This window comes from Uloborus diversus, chromosome 4, assembly GCF_026930045.1.
Source record: "Uloborus diversus isolate 005 chromosome 4, Udiv.v.3.1, whole genome shotgun sequence".
In the NCBI taxonomy this organism is placed as follows: domain Eukaryota; kingdom Metazoa; phylum Arthropoda; class Arachnida; order Araneae; family Uloboridae; genus Uloborus; species Uloborus diversus.
The window spans coordinates 70,702,451-70,720,067 of NC_072734.1; the positions used below are offsets into that span (position 1 = coordinate 70,702,451).

Genomic DNA, 17,617 nt, shown 5'->3' on the forward strand with positions numbered 1-17,617 from the left:
TTTGCACCAGAAAACAAAAAAAAAAAAAAAAAAAAAATTCCGTGGTAGTGAATTAAATCATTAATAATTAATTATGAATATAAATAATGAATTATAAATTATTATCTAACTAAAAATGTGTTTAAAAGTCTACATAAGATTAGAACATTGTTCCATTGTTCCTTCATTGTCCCATGTTCCAAAACGTATCTTAATTATTAAGAATCATGCATATGTTGTGCCTTGGAACGTGTCCTAAGGTACAAAATGATTTGCTGTCCCAAGGTACAATCACCAAGCGGTTTAAGAAAAAAAAATCTTTACGCACCATCACTATTTTCGCATTAGCCAAATATTTTAATTGCTTTTCTTTTATAAGAAAATAAAAATCAGTTGATTAAATTTACAAAGACAAAAAAATAATTAAAAATGAAAAACATATTTACTTTGGTGTCGTGAAATTTTCTTTCTCTCATAAAATCGTAATTTTACTCAATTGATGCTGGTTTTTGCTATGGCTCCATTTAGTAGTAAAGGTTACTATAAGAGATTACAAAAACATGGCTGTTAAAAATAGATTCTTATAAATTAGCAATGTCCCAAGATACAAACGTTCCAAGGTACAACACTCTCCCCTAATCTGCAAATTTTGTGCGATAAATCGTTATATCTTATTTTTCTTTTCAAGCACCAAGTTATTTATTCAATTTTTAAAGTTAATTTTAGTTTTCTTAGAATTTTTTTCTTCAGCATTTTCTTCTTTCGTTGGAGTGTGTTTTAATGTGGAAAACTCCGTATCGTTTCAACGGGCACCTTGGTTAGTTCTGAACACAAATAATCAGATTATGTATTGTTAACAGTTTATTCTTCCTACGGTCCTGAAATAAAGATTTTACGATACAAAAATCCCCATGTATTTCCGTGAAGGCAACTTACACCTTTTTTTAAATGCAAGAAGTAGAGCTATGCATGAATAATTTTTAATTTTTTGATTTCCACTAATTAGCTTTTTTTTGTCTCAAAAAATGTCAATCCTATTTTTTTAATGTCATTAACATTTTTTTTTAAACTGAATTAAAAAAAATAGTACAGAATCACCGTGTCCTCGGCTAAAACTTTCCGAGCGAAAACGTTGAGCTCATACTTTTTTCAATCGAGAAAATCCAAAAAGAGAATGAAAAAAAAAATATTCTGAAATACATTTTTGTGACGTTCTAATTATGAGCTCTTTCTTTCTTTTTTTTTTTTTTTTTTTGAGGAAGTCAGATTTTGTCAGGCTTTTTTTTTTTTTTTTTTTTTTTGAATGTCCTATCATCCATAAGCTTCTCTTTTTGCAGTTAAAAAGGAATTATGTGTAACACCATATCAGATCTCTTTTATAAATGCTATTATACAGGGTCAATGAAAAGTTTTCGGTGCGTTTTAAAAACTCGATAAAACAGCAGAAAAAAAAAAAAAAATGTCGTATAAATCTGCGATTTGTGCCGTAATACTTTAAAGGTTTGAGTTCTCTTATAACATCGTATAAAAAAGGGGGAGAAGTGTAATTATACTTAATCACTGTCGCGTCACAGTAAGAAAAGCAAACGTAATGTGGAGTGTTTATTTATTTAATAAAAACAGAAAGCAACAACTTTCATTGCTAATGTTTGATGCGTTCAGCGCTTGTGGACATGAAAATCTACTTTAGTTTAAATATGCTTCGTGAAACATATGGAGCACATATTAATATCTAGTAATGAAACATTTTTCTTTATGTTTAATACAATTTGTTGCTTTTCTATGAATTTTAAAATGAGTCAATGAGTTTTCGGACACCCTTATTATTAACTTATCGCAGTTCGGCAAACGTTTTATTTGGTTCGTGAATTAAGTTTGTTTAAAGATCCATTCAAAATTAACAAAACTCTGTTCGTGAACGTACTGTTTCTGATTTTTTCTCCCCTCAACAATATAAGTTTGAGAGGACAAAGTTCCTCAACAAAGTTCTTTAAACATTATTTCTTCATCCAAAATCATACAAAGCTTTTTTGCATTGAATTTTCTCGACATCACATGTATTCATCTAAAAAAAAGTGTCAAAAAATCTTCTGCTGATGTCTCATTCATCATCAGCTATATCGGTATCACCAATCTTTATTGAAACCAGAATCGAGGTTCGTTACAATTTTTTTTAAGTATCTTAAAATGTTTTTCCGGTTAAAAATTGATCGTAGAAAAATACCGATGCTGTCAGCTAATGGACCAAATTTTGAATGGATATCTGTTCAGATCGCTCATAGAAAACTTCTTGATAGATAGCTTACTAAAACTCTAAGAGTTCATAGTTAAACAAAAAAAAGTTTTAAAAATGCTAATAGAAAACATAATCGGGCGATATTTATTTATTGAAATAAAGATTTCTTTTTACGTAAGTTTTCAAAATTAGTATGGTAAAAACATAAGTATATTTTACTACCTTAAAACTTCATTACTTAATTAGTTTAAAAACGAAAATTGGTGATTTTGCCACCTACAAAATTGACTATATAAAAGAAATTAAATTTCAATTTTTGATTTCAGAAATGTAGTCGAATTCCAGAACCGAACCTAATATGGACCGGAAAGCGTCAGAGTTTGGGAAAATACTGGGTTATCGAGAATGCAAGCAACCTGTCCCCCCCCCCCAGTCAGAATGTGATATATTTTTTTTTTATTTGTTTGGGTAATCTAGTACCGAGTTCTCGGCACTCTACTATACAACTAACTGATAATTTAATATTAATTAATTACTATTTAAGTTCAATATCCAGTGGCATGTGATGTTTCGATAGGTTACAAAGCTATAATAGCTGTCTATACTTATACAGTGTGCTCCCGTTTAAAATGTAAGCCCTCTCTTTTCGCAATCGTTAGTCTTAGATGCATATTCTCAATTGCAAAAATGTTCAAAAAAAGATACAGCGTTAATATATTTAGAGTTTGAAGCAAAAACAAAATGAGCTAAAAAAATTAAAAGTTATTTTTTTTACGGGCCTTTGGTCCTTTAAATTATATTTAGGAAAGTCATCTCCATTGAAAAATAATTCTAACACAAAAAGTTTGACATTAGTACGACCAAAATTTAATTGTAATCTTCTTTACTAATAATAAAGCTGAATGTCTCTCTGTCCGGAGGATGTCTGGATGTCTGTAGGATATCTGTAGGATGTCTGTGACGCGCATAGCGCCTAAACCGTTCGGCCGATTTTCATGAAATTTGGCACCAAGTTAGTATGTAGCATGGGGGTGTGCACCTCGAAGCGATTTTTCGAAAATTCGATGTGGTTCTCTTTTTATTCGAATTTTAAGAAAAAAAACTATCATAAATTACGAAATTATCATAACGTGGAACCGTAACATGGGCACAAGCCAATTGGCGAGATACGAAATTATCATAACGTGGAACTGTAACGTCGGTACAAGCCAATTGGCTAGAAAATTCACCATACATTATTTGTAAGTATACAAGCGAACCAAAAGATCTTTAATTTTTCTATTACGGGCGAAGCCGTGCGGGTGCCACTAGTTAAAAATAAAGATAAAATGATGGATAGATAAAATGGGGATAAAAAGGATTCGAAATTAAAAGAAAACCCCTTGAAGTAGGAAATAATGCGGATTATTAAGAGAAGAAATTACAATTGCGTCCAGATCCAACTAATTCCGGAGAACTGTCTTAGAGCATGGAGTTATGAGTAATAAGGAGAAGACATCACCACTGAAACTCCGCAGTGGAAGTGAAGCAACCGCGAAGATTCGCGGCCATCTTGTGGCTTTCATCGTACGCTTTCGACTCGATGCGCTGGTTGACTCAATGCCTTTGCTTTTGAACAATAATAGATAATTTATGGTTTTCTGAAGAGCAATAATCCAGGGTTTTTTCCCGTCAGTTTAATGAAAAGAAATGGTGGAAAATCGTTGCTCTAAGAATAAGAGCTCTTCAATTAATTCAAGAATTAAAATGCTGTTACTGTGCATATATTCTGTTTTGGTATAGGGTGTGTGTGTGTGTGTGTGTTTTTTTTTTTTTTTCAGAGCGAAGGAGGTTTTATCAAAAATAATGCTAAAAGCAGGGTATAAAATTTATTTCCAACCGTCTAGTAATAATTTCAAGGCTCTTATATAAAGAACGGTGACTTTTTTTCGAACAAATCCTTTACGTATCGTGTTTGAAATAAATTTAAACCACTGGATATTTGAATACTTTACTCATCAAGTATTATGTAAAGTAAAATTAACTAAAACCAACGAAATAATTTGCATTAAGTAAATGTTCTCAAAAAGAGCTTTAAACATAATTGAAAGATGGGAATAAGAAAATGAATAGAGCCTTTTCCACTTGATTTGAATTACTTATTCCCAATTTATTTTTTGAAAAGGGAAGATGCAAATCAAAATGAATATTACAAATATTTATTTACTGAATACTTTAGGATTACATAACAAAAATATTACCTGGGTGTCAATGATTTAAATCATTTTTTAACTTAAACCCTGGAAATCTCCCTGAATTTTTTTAATTTTATAAGTTCTGAATTTTTTTAGTCTAACCCTCTTTCATTATATTGATTTTGTCCTAGGTGTTTTTCCTCACTTGACCATTTTTATTTAAATTATCTCTCTTTTACCACATTTTTTTTTCTTTTTTTTTGTGTCTAAACAATATTTTTTTCAATAAGTAGTCACTGGATTAAGGAACTTTTTTTATGAAAACAATGAGGGATTTTGTTGCACATAGATATAAAATGGGTGTGCAGAAAAATTCCATACTTTGTTGCTATATTGTGTGCATTTTTGTACACATTGGAAAAGATAAACTTATTAATACTGCTCCAAGCATAAATTGTTGTTAAAAAATTTAGAGTATGCTCATAAATTTATTTTTGAGAAATCATTAATCGAAGAGATTGAAGTTTATACATTTTTTGTTAACTATAATTGTAGATGGTCTCGGGACCAGTTTTCGAAATACTTTACCAGAAAGTGGGCAAATAAAATTGCCAGCTCTTTCCTATTGTAAAATATAATTTTTATACAAAAAAAAAAAAAAAAAAAAAAAATAACAAAGCTAGTGAAGATTAGAAAAGGGCATATGCTATAAGGCCAATTTGTTTATTTTCCTCTTTTTTTACCAATTTAAAGTGCACTAATATGTCATTTAAATTAAATTTGACAAGAATCATATGCTTTGTATTAAACAGATTTTTCATCATGTCATGAAAGCTTTTTACTGAAGTACTCAAAATATAATAGTGGTAAATTTAGAAAAATATCAATATTAAATTTAATTATATTTTACAAATGTTCTAATTTTTTCTATAGAATCAAAAAAATCGGATTTAAATCAAATAAATCCGATTTTTTTTTATTATTTTCCAAAAAAAAAACAGGAATTTTTACTCTGGATATTACTTGTATCAATATAAAATATATTTTTCAGTTTTGAAAAGCACATTCCAGAGCAACAAAATGTGTTTTTGAATATTTATTCCAAAAAATAAAGGGAGTACAATATTTTACAATGTTTGAATCAAGGACAACATTACTTTTTGAAAACGTACAGGAAATAAAACCCTTATAATATTCCACTTCGACATAAAAAGGACTTGCGTAAAAGCATTGTACCACAGAAGTATAAATAAAAGGATTCAGAACAATAACAAAAACTGAACAATTGCTGTGAAATGAGTTTAAATATATTATAAACAAAAATAGTTTTATTTACACTTTTCACACAAAAACAGTAAGGTCAGATACTTCTTGGACAGCACTTGTACTTTAGGATTAAAGAAAATACTGTCAGCCTGCTTAATTAGGTAAAGGATAAACGAATGCTTCGCTTATACGAACAAAAAATCCTAGAACCAAATTTTTACCCATAGATAACGTTAAGAAGCCCTCGGATAATAGAATAATATTGATCAGCTTTCAGAAGTATTTTTGCTGAGAAAAATTTTAAATATACAAAAAATAAATTAAGGGCAATTACATTGACATAAAATAAAAAATGATAGATTGCGCCTACAACGGGTGAGAAAAACATTCATTCCATCAAAACATTTTTATCATTATAATTTCTACTGTCACTGTTGCTGCCATTACAAAAAAAAATAATAATTGAATAAATGTCGGTTAATTATAAATTAAATAACGCAAAAGAATATAAACATTACAGACGAGAAGGTTAAAAAAATGGTAATAAAAGAGCTCCCAAAAGACCTTGAGCAAGTAATCCACTACCGTATATACTCGCGAATAAGTCGAGAAATTTATTACAAAAAATGATGTTTAAAGTTGGAGGTCGACTTATACGCGGGTCAGAATTTCCGAAAAATTTTACCGATTTTTTTCTTTGAAAAAAACACTCAAAAACGTGATCATTTTCCCGATTTTGGTCCATCCCTTTTAAGCAGATGCTAAAGAAGTGAATACTTAAACATTCTGCTATGATTTTACATGGTCTGACTGGGAATAAAGAATAAATAATTACCGTAACTACGCAAAAAGTGCGGGGATCGCTGTTTTCGCGAATTTTCCCAATAGTCGCGAATTATTGCTCATTTTTTTAAAAAATAATATATAATATGGCTACAGCATAAAATTTTGTCGATATAAAATCAAAATAAAAGCATCAAGTAAAAAAATCGTAACAGCGAAATCGAACCATTTATAAAAATCGCAATTGCAAAAAGTGAACCCTTTTGGTGCAAAAGAACATCAGAAACACACCATGTTATGAAATGCAGTCTTTCAATGTTTTGAACACCACAAGATGGCTGCCAGTCAAAAGAACAGTTAACTAAGCTTCCGAAACGGCTTCAGCGTATCTCGCTCATGTCGTCTCCTTATTACTCATAGCTCCATGTCTTAGAGAGGGGAATCGGCCCATTTTCGCTAAAGTATATCAACTCTAAAAAGGAAATTCAAAGATCATTCACAAAACAAGCCTGAGCATCCTGTTGTATTTAGTAGCTAGGAAGAGCAGGTATTAAATAATATTAGAGGGAAAAAACACCACCCAATCCATTAAATTGAGGAATTTTCATTCTTTCTAATGTTTGAATACAGAGCATTTCAATTGCTTTTAGCTGAAGTTAGTTATGTTTCTATTTGAGAAATTATGTTTGCCTAAAAACGTTTTTATGTATGCGTTTATTTTATGTTAATAAATTTGCATTTTATATAAAAAGTTTTCTCGCTAGAATGTACGCTTTGAGTTTATTTTTCAAAATCATTGATCTTTTTTGATACTACCACCTGTTTTACAGCTTTTTCTAATGGATTTGCTGAGTGGGACCAAGTAGCCCCAGCGCGGGGCTAACTGAACCCAATTTTTAAAAATTGAAAAAATATATATAAAGATTTGAAGTTGTTGTTTAAAAAGAGATTTAGGTGATGGCATAACGTCTGAAAAGTGGAAAAATCAAGGTTATCAGTTCACAATATGGGTTTAACAAAGCATTCCGTGTAAAACTCGCAAAAAAGTATGAAATTTCGGGTCCAAGTAGTCCCACTTTACGGTACTCAAATTATGGAATTTTTTTTTTTCAATTTTAAGTTAATTTTTCATTTTAAATATATATTTTTTTATTATTCATTTGAAAATCTTGATTTGAAAATGTGTTCGCTAATAATTTTTGAATTTGATATTCTTTTTAAATATATACATATATGTATATGTAATTTTTTAAGAGATAAATAGAAAAAAAAATCAATTTTCTGAAGAAAATAATATATTTTAGGCCTTCTGCTGGACTCCTAATTATTTTATAACTTGGATAAATATTTTGGTGGTACATGTGAGGCTATAGGGCATTGTTTTTATCAACATGAAATTTTCTTTTTCTTTTCTTTTTTTTTTTTTTTTTGATTCGGCCTAGTACGCAGGGTTGGTTTACACTCTCAGGCGCAAGGCGACACGGGTTGCCGTTGTTAAAGTTAAAGGAAACTTTTTTTTACAATTGTTTTGACCTAAAAGGAAAAATATAAAAGGGTGTGCGACTTGCAGGATCGACATTCGTTTTTTTTTGGGGGGGGGCACCCTGATGTTTATATCATAAGAAAGCTGGTTTCGCTTTTATAATTTATCGATACTGTTCTGCACTGTAAAGGTATTGAGCAGTAACTTCAGTAATGAGTTTTTGAGACACTTGAAGGAACTCGTTTTTTATTCTATACTAGCTGCGTCGCCCGTCTTTGCATGGTCTACCTCGAAAATAAAAGTTATGCCAAGTGACGCAAGCCAGAGTTTAACACTCGGGCTTGAACCAAAAGAAAGTCAGTGAAATTTTGAGGCAGATCGCGGAAAAAACCAAAAAGTAAACATTTTAAATCCCCTGATTACAAGAAAAGCCTCAAAATAAAAAACAAGAATTTTACCTGTTCATTTTCGAGAAGAAAAAATGGCAACAGATCTTTCATCTCAATGATTTTCTTCGCTATATATTTTAATAAAAGCATTGTTGCGGAAAGTTGAGATGAAGCACTGAATAATAATTTGAATGGAGGAAAGCCTTCGAAAATTAGGGATTTAGTGTCATGATTAATAGTTTTTAATTGATATCTCCACTAATTATTATCGGAGGCTTATGTTAAATAACCAAACATGAAGACGGGAAGATTACAAATCCATCGATACCAGGTTCGATGGTCAGTTCACTGTTGTTCGGGAGAAGAAGCTTGGACATACATAGGTACATACATAGATACCTAGGTACATACGCTCAGTTTTTAACTATATAAGATTAACAACTGGGAGATGTTGGAGTTTTGTGCGGTATTTTCTTGCTTTATAATAAACGGAACCGAAATGAGCAAGCTTGTGCAATAAAACTAAACTACAAAAAATAAAAAGTGCAAAAAAAAAAAAAAAGTTTGCAGATGCAGCCTTTTACCTTCTCACAGCAGTGTTGTGTTGCAGAATAGCTGTTTAAAAAAGAATTGTTTTTGTAAATATGCAATATAAACGAATATGTTGCTAGAAAAAATGCAGGATAGATGACAGGAAATTGAAACTGCTATTATTCATCGACAGCCCGACAGTTTTTACAAACGATGGCACTTCCAGTCAAAATGTAACATAACGCAGCATGCACACAAGCGGTATTTACTCTAAATCTTTCCATTTCCAAAACTGCTTTAGCGCAAAAAAATCTCCGAGGATTTCAAATGTTCTAACAGTTCCTTTCAATATCTATCATTTCTCGGTACATTTATTTTAAATTCTTTAAAGATGCATCGGCGCTTCATAAAACGGTAAATATTTAGTACTTAAGAATTTATTGATCAAAAAGATTTTTTATAGGCAAAACGAATAGCACTCTTTCCTTTAAAAATCGTGTGTTTTAAATTAAGAAAGGAATTTTCTTATTACAAACACTGATATTGTGCAATTAACAAGTAAGTTCCAGACGTTTTCAAATTTTTAAATACATTTTTCAATTGAAATTAAATAGTTATTCTTGTCATTTGACGTAAAATTTTTTGCAAAATTTATAATTAATTGCTATTTTTCGAACTCAACTGGACCGACAAGGTATTTTTGAGATCAACATCTCAGCTTTCTTTTCTCAGCATATATTTACTATGAATTCCTTTTTCACCTGTCAAATATTTTCCACATTTACACATACAATTTTGCTTTGCAAAATAAAATTGAAAATCGATTTTCGAAAGTCAGTATGGAAATTCCAGAACAGTTTAATTTTAGATCAAATTCCAGAGACCTTTTTTTCTTAGATCTATCTGATATTTCGGCTTGGATTAATCAAATGTGTGAAAATGGATCTATATTTCAATTGAAAATTAGATGCAGTAAGATATTTTGAAACCAGAAATTCTGTCCAGAACTGAACGAGACTACTCTCACCCACACCAGCATTTACTTTCCAGTATTTGATAAATATTTTCTTAATTTGCTATCACTGAAGAATGTCAAACACACCTTTTTAACATTTTGAGCTAATTTCTAAAAGTAAAATATACCTGGTTCATCTGATGATATATACGTATAAAAAATAAACCAATAAATAAAGTAGTTAGTCCCTTTTAAACAATACTTCTAACATAGTTTTTGAATAAATTATTTGATCGGTTTTAAAATAATGTTTAGAAAAAAAGTAAAAATAAGAAAAAAAAAAACATTAAAATTAATACATTTTATCAAAATTAAATTAAGTAATTTGAAAAAATAAATCAAGTCGTTTGTTGCTCTTAGTTTTGTATAAAAATAAAAAGCCTCTGGTTTATTTTTCGCAAGTCGCCAAAGAATAAAAAAATACATATACTTCAGAGTATAAATAACTAAATATAAAATTAATTCTTAAAAAAGATATATATATATATATATATATATATATATATATATATATATATATATATATATATATATATATATAATTTGAATTCTGACCCTTTGAATTTGAATTATTTTTTTCGCAATCACGAGTTTCGACAGGACCCTACGCATTGGCTGTTGTTTCTAGAAACAGCTCCTATCCCCCCAAGCTTACCACTCCTCCTGGGCGGTTACGTGTGTATAGTTGTGTTTGTGTGTGTAGGCGCGCGTGCGTGCATGTGTAGGCTTGTATGTGTGCGTAGACCTGTGTGTATGCACGTAGGCGTGTGTGTATGTGTGTAGAAGCTTGTGTGTATGTGTAAATGTATGAGCATGGGTGTGTGTAAGACATGGACGCCATCGACCAAGAGAAACGGATTTCAGGAGGCAGTGTTCGGAGCAGCGCCTGCAGAGGCCGTTGGGCGGTGGAGCTGGTGTCTCTGGTTCAAGCTGAAAAAGGAACCACAACATCAAAATCCGTGAAATAAAAGCAATAAGCAATCGTAATTGCTCAAAAAAATCCCTAAAAAAATTTAATCGTCTGCACAAATCTTTCTTTCCGTTCAAAAATAAATCACTTCGAATTTCCTTTTGTTTTCCGTTGTCAAAAATAAAATTAAGTTATTAAAATCTTAGAATGAAAATAAAAGCAAATCATCGCAACAATCACTATTTTGCAGTACAGATCTTAGTTGGGGAGTCGGAGCAGAACTGAAAGGAGTCGGAGTCAAAGGCCCTAAAAGTTTTGCATGTTCCGCAGCCCAAGCGAAACTTTTGTGCTTTGAATTCCATTCATTTTAATTCAGTCATATTTATCCCGGGCTTGCATCAATGCTAAGTTTTCAAACGATGTTATTTCGATTTTTGATAATAACTTTTTGCCTATTTCTTGAAACTTAGAACCTATTTAAAATCTGCACATTTTTCCATTATTTTGGCATCTTCTCCTGTATGCGGCAATGTTAGAATTTTTTGAATTGTTCAAAGAATACCCTTAAAAAAGAAAAAGCAAAAAATCTCTTGTATACATTTTCTTTATCAAGAACTTTCACAACAAAGTTTGTTTGAAACAAATTCGTCTTTAAGTGCGGGATCTATGTTTGTCTTAAACTTACCCGTAGACGCAAAAGTTTTTTTTTTTTTTTAATGTTCAAATTAAAGATTTTTTCTATTCATATTCTTCTTCAATAGCTTTAGCCAATTAAAGTTTGCAGCTTTAAGCTCGGGATTTAAATTTGCTTTAAAGTTCTCCATAGGCACTAATGTTAAGGTTTTTTTTTTGAAGTGTCATCTTTTTTTGAAGTGTTCCGGCTGCGGAGTCGGGAGTACATCTCGTCTAAGGAAAACGAGTCCAAGACAAGAATCGAAAATTTTAAATTCAGAGACTATGAGACTCGTTTTCCCTGCGAGTCCGTAAATCTGCCAATGCTACTTTATCAATAACTTTAAAATTCCAATAGTCGGAGTCAGTCATTTTCTCTCCGTGTCTGAATTTTTGTCAAAGCTAAGGAGTCAGAGTCGGAGTTCGACTAATCTTGCGATACAAGAGTCGGAGTAAACGGCTCTGAAATTCTTAGAGTATGAATCGGGAGTTGGTCACCAAAAGCTATTTTCAGCAAGTTTGAGGCAAATCCGCTTTTAAGTTTAAGATCTACACTGCTCAAAACAATTAGGGGGAGCAAATGGTTTTAATGAATTTACGAAATTACGAAGATGTATACCAATAAGTAACATGAAATAAATCATCCATAATTTAAAGCCAACCAGGAAACGGAAGAAGAAAATTTTACATGAAAATCAAAGTTCATGACGTCAAAAACCATAAAAGGAGATAAGGGATAAGGGTTGAAATCGGGATATTGCAGAAACGTCTGTTTTATTGCTGTAACTGTAAGATTCGATTGCGCAGGTTTTTTTTTTTTTTTTTTTTTTTTTTTTTTTGTAACAAGGCTACTTGAGACTGTCTCAGCAACGTGATTTACCGGAATGGGTCCTTTTCCCTAAATGACGCAGAGAGGGTATTTGAACCAAAACGCTGGCCAAAAGTCGAAATGTCAACTTTACCGATTGGTATCGACCTTAAGTCTCAAAACAGGTGGATAAACATGCCATTATGTGGAAGTTTTCTTTTTTCATTGAAACTATCCATAAAAAATTGCCAGCAGTAGGAACTTAGCACTTTGATGATTCGTTTGTCTTTGTTTACGACATTCCGAGATTTTTAATAAACCTTTACCGCTTTATTTGTCGCATTAAAATTATGTTAGAAAGAAAAAATATTATGATTTGGCTGGGGGAAGGTTTGGAGTCTATTATTTATCAATTTTTACTTTTTAGGACTGTTAGTATTCTTTTAATGCAATTCTTGCAGCCTCAAAAACGCCATCCTTCTTTTTGAATTTTTTTATGCAAATGAATGGTTTTAAACACTTTGTACTCATCTGTACTACTTTTAAGTTATACCCTATGTTACTTTAGAATGTCTACTTTGATAGTCTGCAGCAAAAGTTTGCCCGAATTTGCCCGAAAAAATAATTAAGCTATAAATTGAGCACATTATTTTCATAATTTTGAGCTTTTTTGATTACTTTCAGGTTCTGTGGCTTCGGTCATGTGTACAACTCAAAAACAACTACAAAATATAATAAAAGACAATACACAAAGGCTGTTTGATGCAAAGTTCAAGCAAATAGAAATGAAACAAACTGAAATTACATATTTCTCTTATAAGAAATTATCGAAATTGAAAAATATCACCCCGTTTTATTTCTGGGTCTGACTTTGAAAGTCTATATCATCAAATTGTCTTCCTATAGTCTAATTTATAATATCCTGTAGTTGTTTTTAATTTGTGCACCTGACTGAAATTTGTGAACCCAAAAATAAACGAAAAACTGTCCTCCGAGACACTTATTCTGGTGATCATACCAGTTCAGTTTTATACAGTTGTGGTAGTCTATCTTAAGAATAAGGATTTTCTACGAAGTTATTTGCCTAAATTAATTGGTTATGACCAGACAAAAAAACACACCTTGTAAATTTCTAGCAACCATGCCTCATTAAACGGTTTGGATCAAATGCTGTTTTTCGTTAAGATTTTGAGTTTTCATATCTACCTAATCAAATAAAAAGGCACCAGGGCGCCTAAGCGAGCAAATATTATTAAGATAATTTAAAACAGAACAGGTACAACATGCACGATTTCATTTAAAAAGTTGATATTCTAAAAAATATACAATAAACGCAATGAACAACACAGTTCTCAATAAATCATTTTATTTCATTAGTACTTTCTATGTGTTATATTTACAAAGGTTATTGTAAAGTTTAGATATTTAAATACATAATATTTTTCTGAGAATCAATGATATGATTCATTGCATATATAACCACATGCATATTCGCATGTTCGGTTTATGTCATTTTGTTTTCTCCAATTGTAAAAACTAGCAGTTCTATTTTGTGGTCAGGACAAAGCTCTAAAATAGTGCATCATTTTGTAAGGAGAATTAAGAAACAACCACATGTGAAGAGTAAAAATTATTTGAATGGCTGAAAGGAATATGTAACATTCAGATAGGAATGTTGTTATTGTTATTACTTTTGTAACTGTAAGTTAAAGAACCACTGGAAACGATGAAACATAACATCAAAAGGGACTTGGCACCAACAATTTTAAATATCACAATGAATGCTGAAAATGTTTTACAGGAATAATAAAATTCTCTGAAACTTAAATTTTTATCCTTGAAAACGTGATTGTCGAAGAATGTACAAAAACGAATTTCAAGGCATACAAAAAATTGCAAAGATCTGAAATAAGCAAGTAATGTCAGTTTAGCTCTAGATATACAATTTTTTTTTCAATATTTAAAAACTAATAATTTATAATAGTCAGTTTGTGGAAAGTTGCTTATTAATAATCTAAAACTCGGTGGTAATGAAAACGGAAAATACTTGATCATTTATTTTAGCAGTTTAATTAAAAGAAACTAATAACAACAAATTGTTTTAGAATACTTTAGTTAAGAGAGTATTTATGGCTATCTCAAATGTGGATGAACAATAAAACAAAATTTTTTAAATAAATATAAATACAGTTGACATTTAATGAATTTGGGCAATATGTAGCTGTTACGTTGTTTTAAAAACTATTTAATCAAAAATATATTTATAATGCTTTAATTATTTTTTATATTTATTATCACATACTATAAGTCGTGGAGTAATCAAGGTTTTGAACTTCAAAGTAATTTTTTGTTTAAATTACCGTCCTATATCTAATAATTTGGTAGCTAAAAACTCCAGGTAGTCTAAGAACTTTTCCGAAAAATTACTTAGTAAGGAAGATACTGCAAAAGGTTTAATTGCAATCGAGTCTTATTTGGAATAACAATGTATTTTAGAAATAAGCTACAATGAACAAAGCTGATCTGATAGCCTTTTTGTGTGACGGAAACTATCACGAATAATTTCAGTGAAACATGTTCCAGAATTGGCTCCATCTGAAAAAAATATTCAGTATCATTTTGATGCTTCAAACTTTCCTTTCTATAAGAACGATAATGTCTAGAAATTGGCAAAAACAACAGCAGAAATTTCGCTGCTGAAATTTTTCGCATGCTCACTATGTTTCCAGAGATAAAATATTTAAAATAGTGCAAAGCGGAAGAATTTCAGCAACAGTTTTGTTGCTGTTGCTTTCGATCTTAAATCAACTTTTATAAAAACAAAGACAGAAAAACATTTTCAACATTTTTTGTAGTTCACATACTTGTATATGCTTCTGATTGATCATTTAATTGTTCTTTTAGAACTAGTACCATAATCTATAAGTACAAAAAATGGTGAAATCTTACAACAAAGTTATAACAAAATACACTAAAAAATTAAGAAACAATACAAAAATTTAAGCTCTTAAATGAAATCAAGAAAAACTTATCAAATTACTATAATATCATAAATGCCTCAAAGAAATTCATAAATAGATTATTAGTGATATAATTAGTATCTTCAACTCGTTGCTAACTTACTTAGTTTCCATATATCGTATTAATTATTATTGGAAAAAAAAGTATAATTAAATAAATACCTCAACATTAGAACGGTAAAATTTGTATTTCTTTCTCTAAAGAAATTTAAAACATGCACGTGGTCAGTAGAATGAATACCCACAAGAAAAAGTACTTTCGATAAAAAGTTAACGTGGTGTTTTTAGTCTCCAAGTTATGGTTTGCGGTGATAATGACACATCTATCTCGAATAGTATAAAAAGTGCAAATGCAGTTAAATTAAGTAGCAAAGAGAAAATTAAAGTATAAAAAGTATAAATGGAATGTTTAGCGCTATTTTTTGGGTCTCGCCATTTTTATTTGTATAAACACACACACTATAAAATCGGTGTTTCAAAGTCAATTTCTTGTCTGAAAAAACATTGATACAAATGTTCATATCAAACTTAAAGCACTTTTGCAGTAGGATTTGGCCAATGTCGCAAGAACCAGTTCTTTTCACGAACGTTAAGTATAATATAACTTCGAATGGACAATCTTTAGGAATCAAGCGATGTGACGCGGTCAGCATAGCCAGAAATGTTAGAAAAAGCGTTCAAACGAAGATTCCCAATTTGGCTGAAGACATAGATATCTGATTGAGCATAAGCATTCCCATGTACAGTTCAAGAATGCTAATAGTCAGATATTTTTCCCGTAAAATCTTTACATCAAGCACCACTGAATCTTTTTCACATTGTCTTTTTAAGTTCAGAGTAATGTACACATTTTGAGGTCTATCGTTTGATTGCATTAGAGTTCTGTGACTGGGTTGGTATTCCTCCTCGAAGACCAACTGGTAAATCCGGAACCACGAGAATATCCAGATATCCTAAGTGTAAAAAGAGTAATATTTTAAAATTCAGCTCTTTGTCGTGCATTACAATCTTTAATATTCGTTAAAAAAAAAAGTAATCATATGTTATAAATAAAACAATTCAGTTCATTTTGAACAAATATAAGATGCAGTTGCTCAAGCTGAATCCAAGTTCAATTAAAAGACCTGTTTTATGCTGTTTTTTATCATAAATTTTGTTGCCCAAGATTAAAATCTTTACTATTTGGATTGTGAAGCAGTAGCTATAACCATAGCCTGTAGCTTTCTTCAATCGATATTGTCTGCTTGACGTGTAGTCGAAACTTTAGTACACATAGATTCGACACTTTGCGTCCTGTTTTAAAACTGTCCCCTATTATAAGGATTTTATGGTATGCTGAACCAAAGAAATGAAGTCAGTTTTCTGTCTGCAGAAGATGGTGTTATAGTGTAGTTTTTTTAGTGCTTACTTGCTATCTTGCATCAAAATGCACTTAAATCAAGCACCAACCTGAATAATCAACAAAATGGCATCATTTTTTGCTGTTACATACCCCCAAAACTTTACAGTGTAACAATGTAACCCATCAAGCTAATTTTGCACTTTTGTGTTCAAGAACATTGGCCATACCAATATCATCGAGAAAGGATAAAATAGAGGGAGTGAAGACCTTCATTCGGGAAGCAAAGACCCCAAGTCACGTGATAGAGTTTAAAGTGAAGCATTGGAAGAAAACAGGTTTCTTTCGCCAGTTTCACGCAAAACGTGCTAACCATTTGTCGTTGAGTCACGTGACTTGAGGTCTTTTGGTCACCTATTGCTAAGCCAATGCTCCCACCTTTTTAATTCCTGCTCTAAGACTAATGCGTTCATTTTCAGTATAAGGGTTACATTTCCTACCTAAAATGCGTTAGTTCAAAAGGACAAGCCAAAATCAATGTTAAAGTAGGCGGGAAAATATTAGGCTCGGTACGTTGTGTGAAGTGGTAACACTGTTGGTTTTGTACTCATTGTGACACTCACAAAGCACGTGTGTTATAAGAGATTGTCGCATTGGGTATCAGTTCTGAAAGATGTCATAGAGCAGTTGACAGATCAGTCAGACAGATCAGCAGCAGATCATTCTTTTCTGCTTTGTCTTACAATAGGTTTAGCGCAAAATCTCATTCGCTGCCACTAAACTGTCGTCATCGACGTCAAACTCAAAATTTGCATACTGAGATGTTTGATATTGAGTAAAATTTGTATTTATGACTCCCCTTCTTCGATTCCATGCAAAAAAAATTATATATATATATATATATATATTTTTTTTTTGTACGAGACTTACAATATCCTTTTTATTATTTTTTAGCAGTGTATTTTCTTTGTTACAATGAGTGTGAAGCCACCATTAGGCTCAGTTTACACTC

At 31.0% G+C, this 17,617-nt stretch overlaps 1 protein-coding gene across 1 annotated transcript in view; it reads right to left on the minus strand.

Annotated features, from left to right (window-relative positions):
- Positions 1-13,614: 13,614 nt before the first annotated feature.
- The window catches only part of LOC129220625 (protocadherin Fat 4-like), a 190,189-nt gene continuing 186,186 nt past the window's right edge, over positions 13,615-17,617 (minus strand). The window contains 1 exon segment of the mRNA XM_054855055.1: positions 13,615-16,219. Within this exon segment, the coding sequence (XP_054711030.1) occupies positions 16,141-16,219 (79 nt within the window). The 3' untranslated portion in view covers positions 13,615-16,140.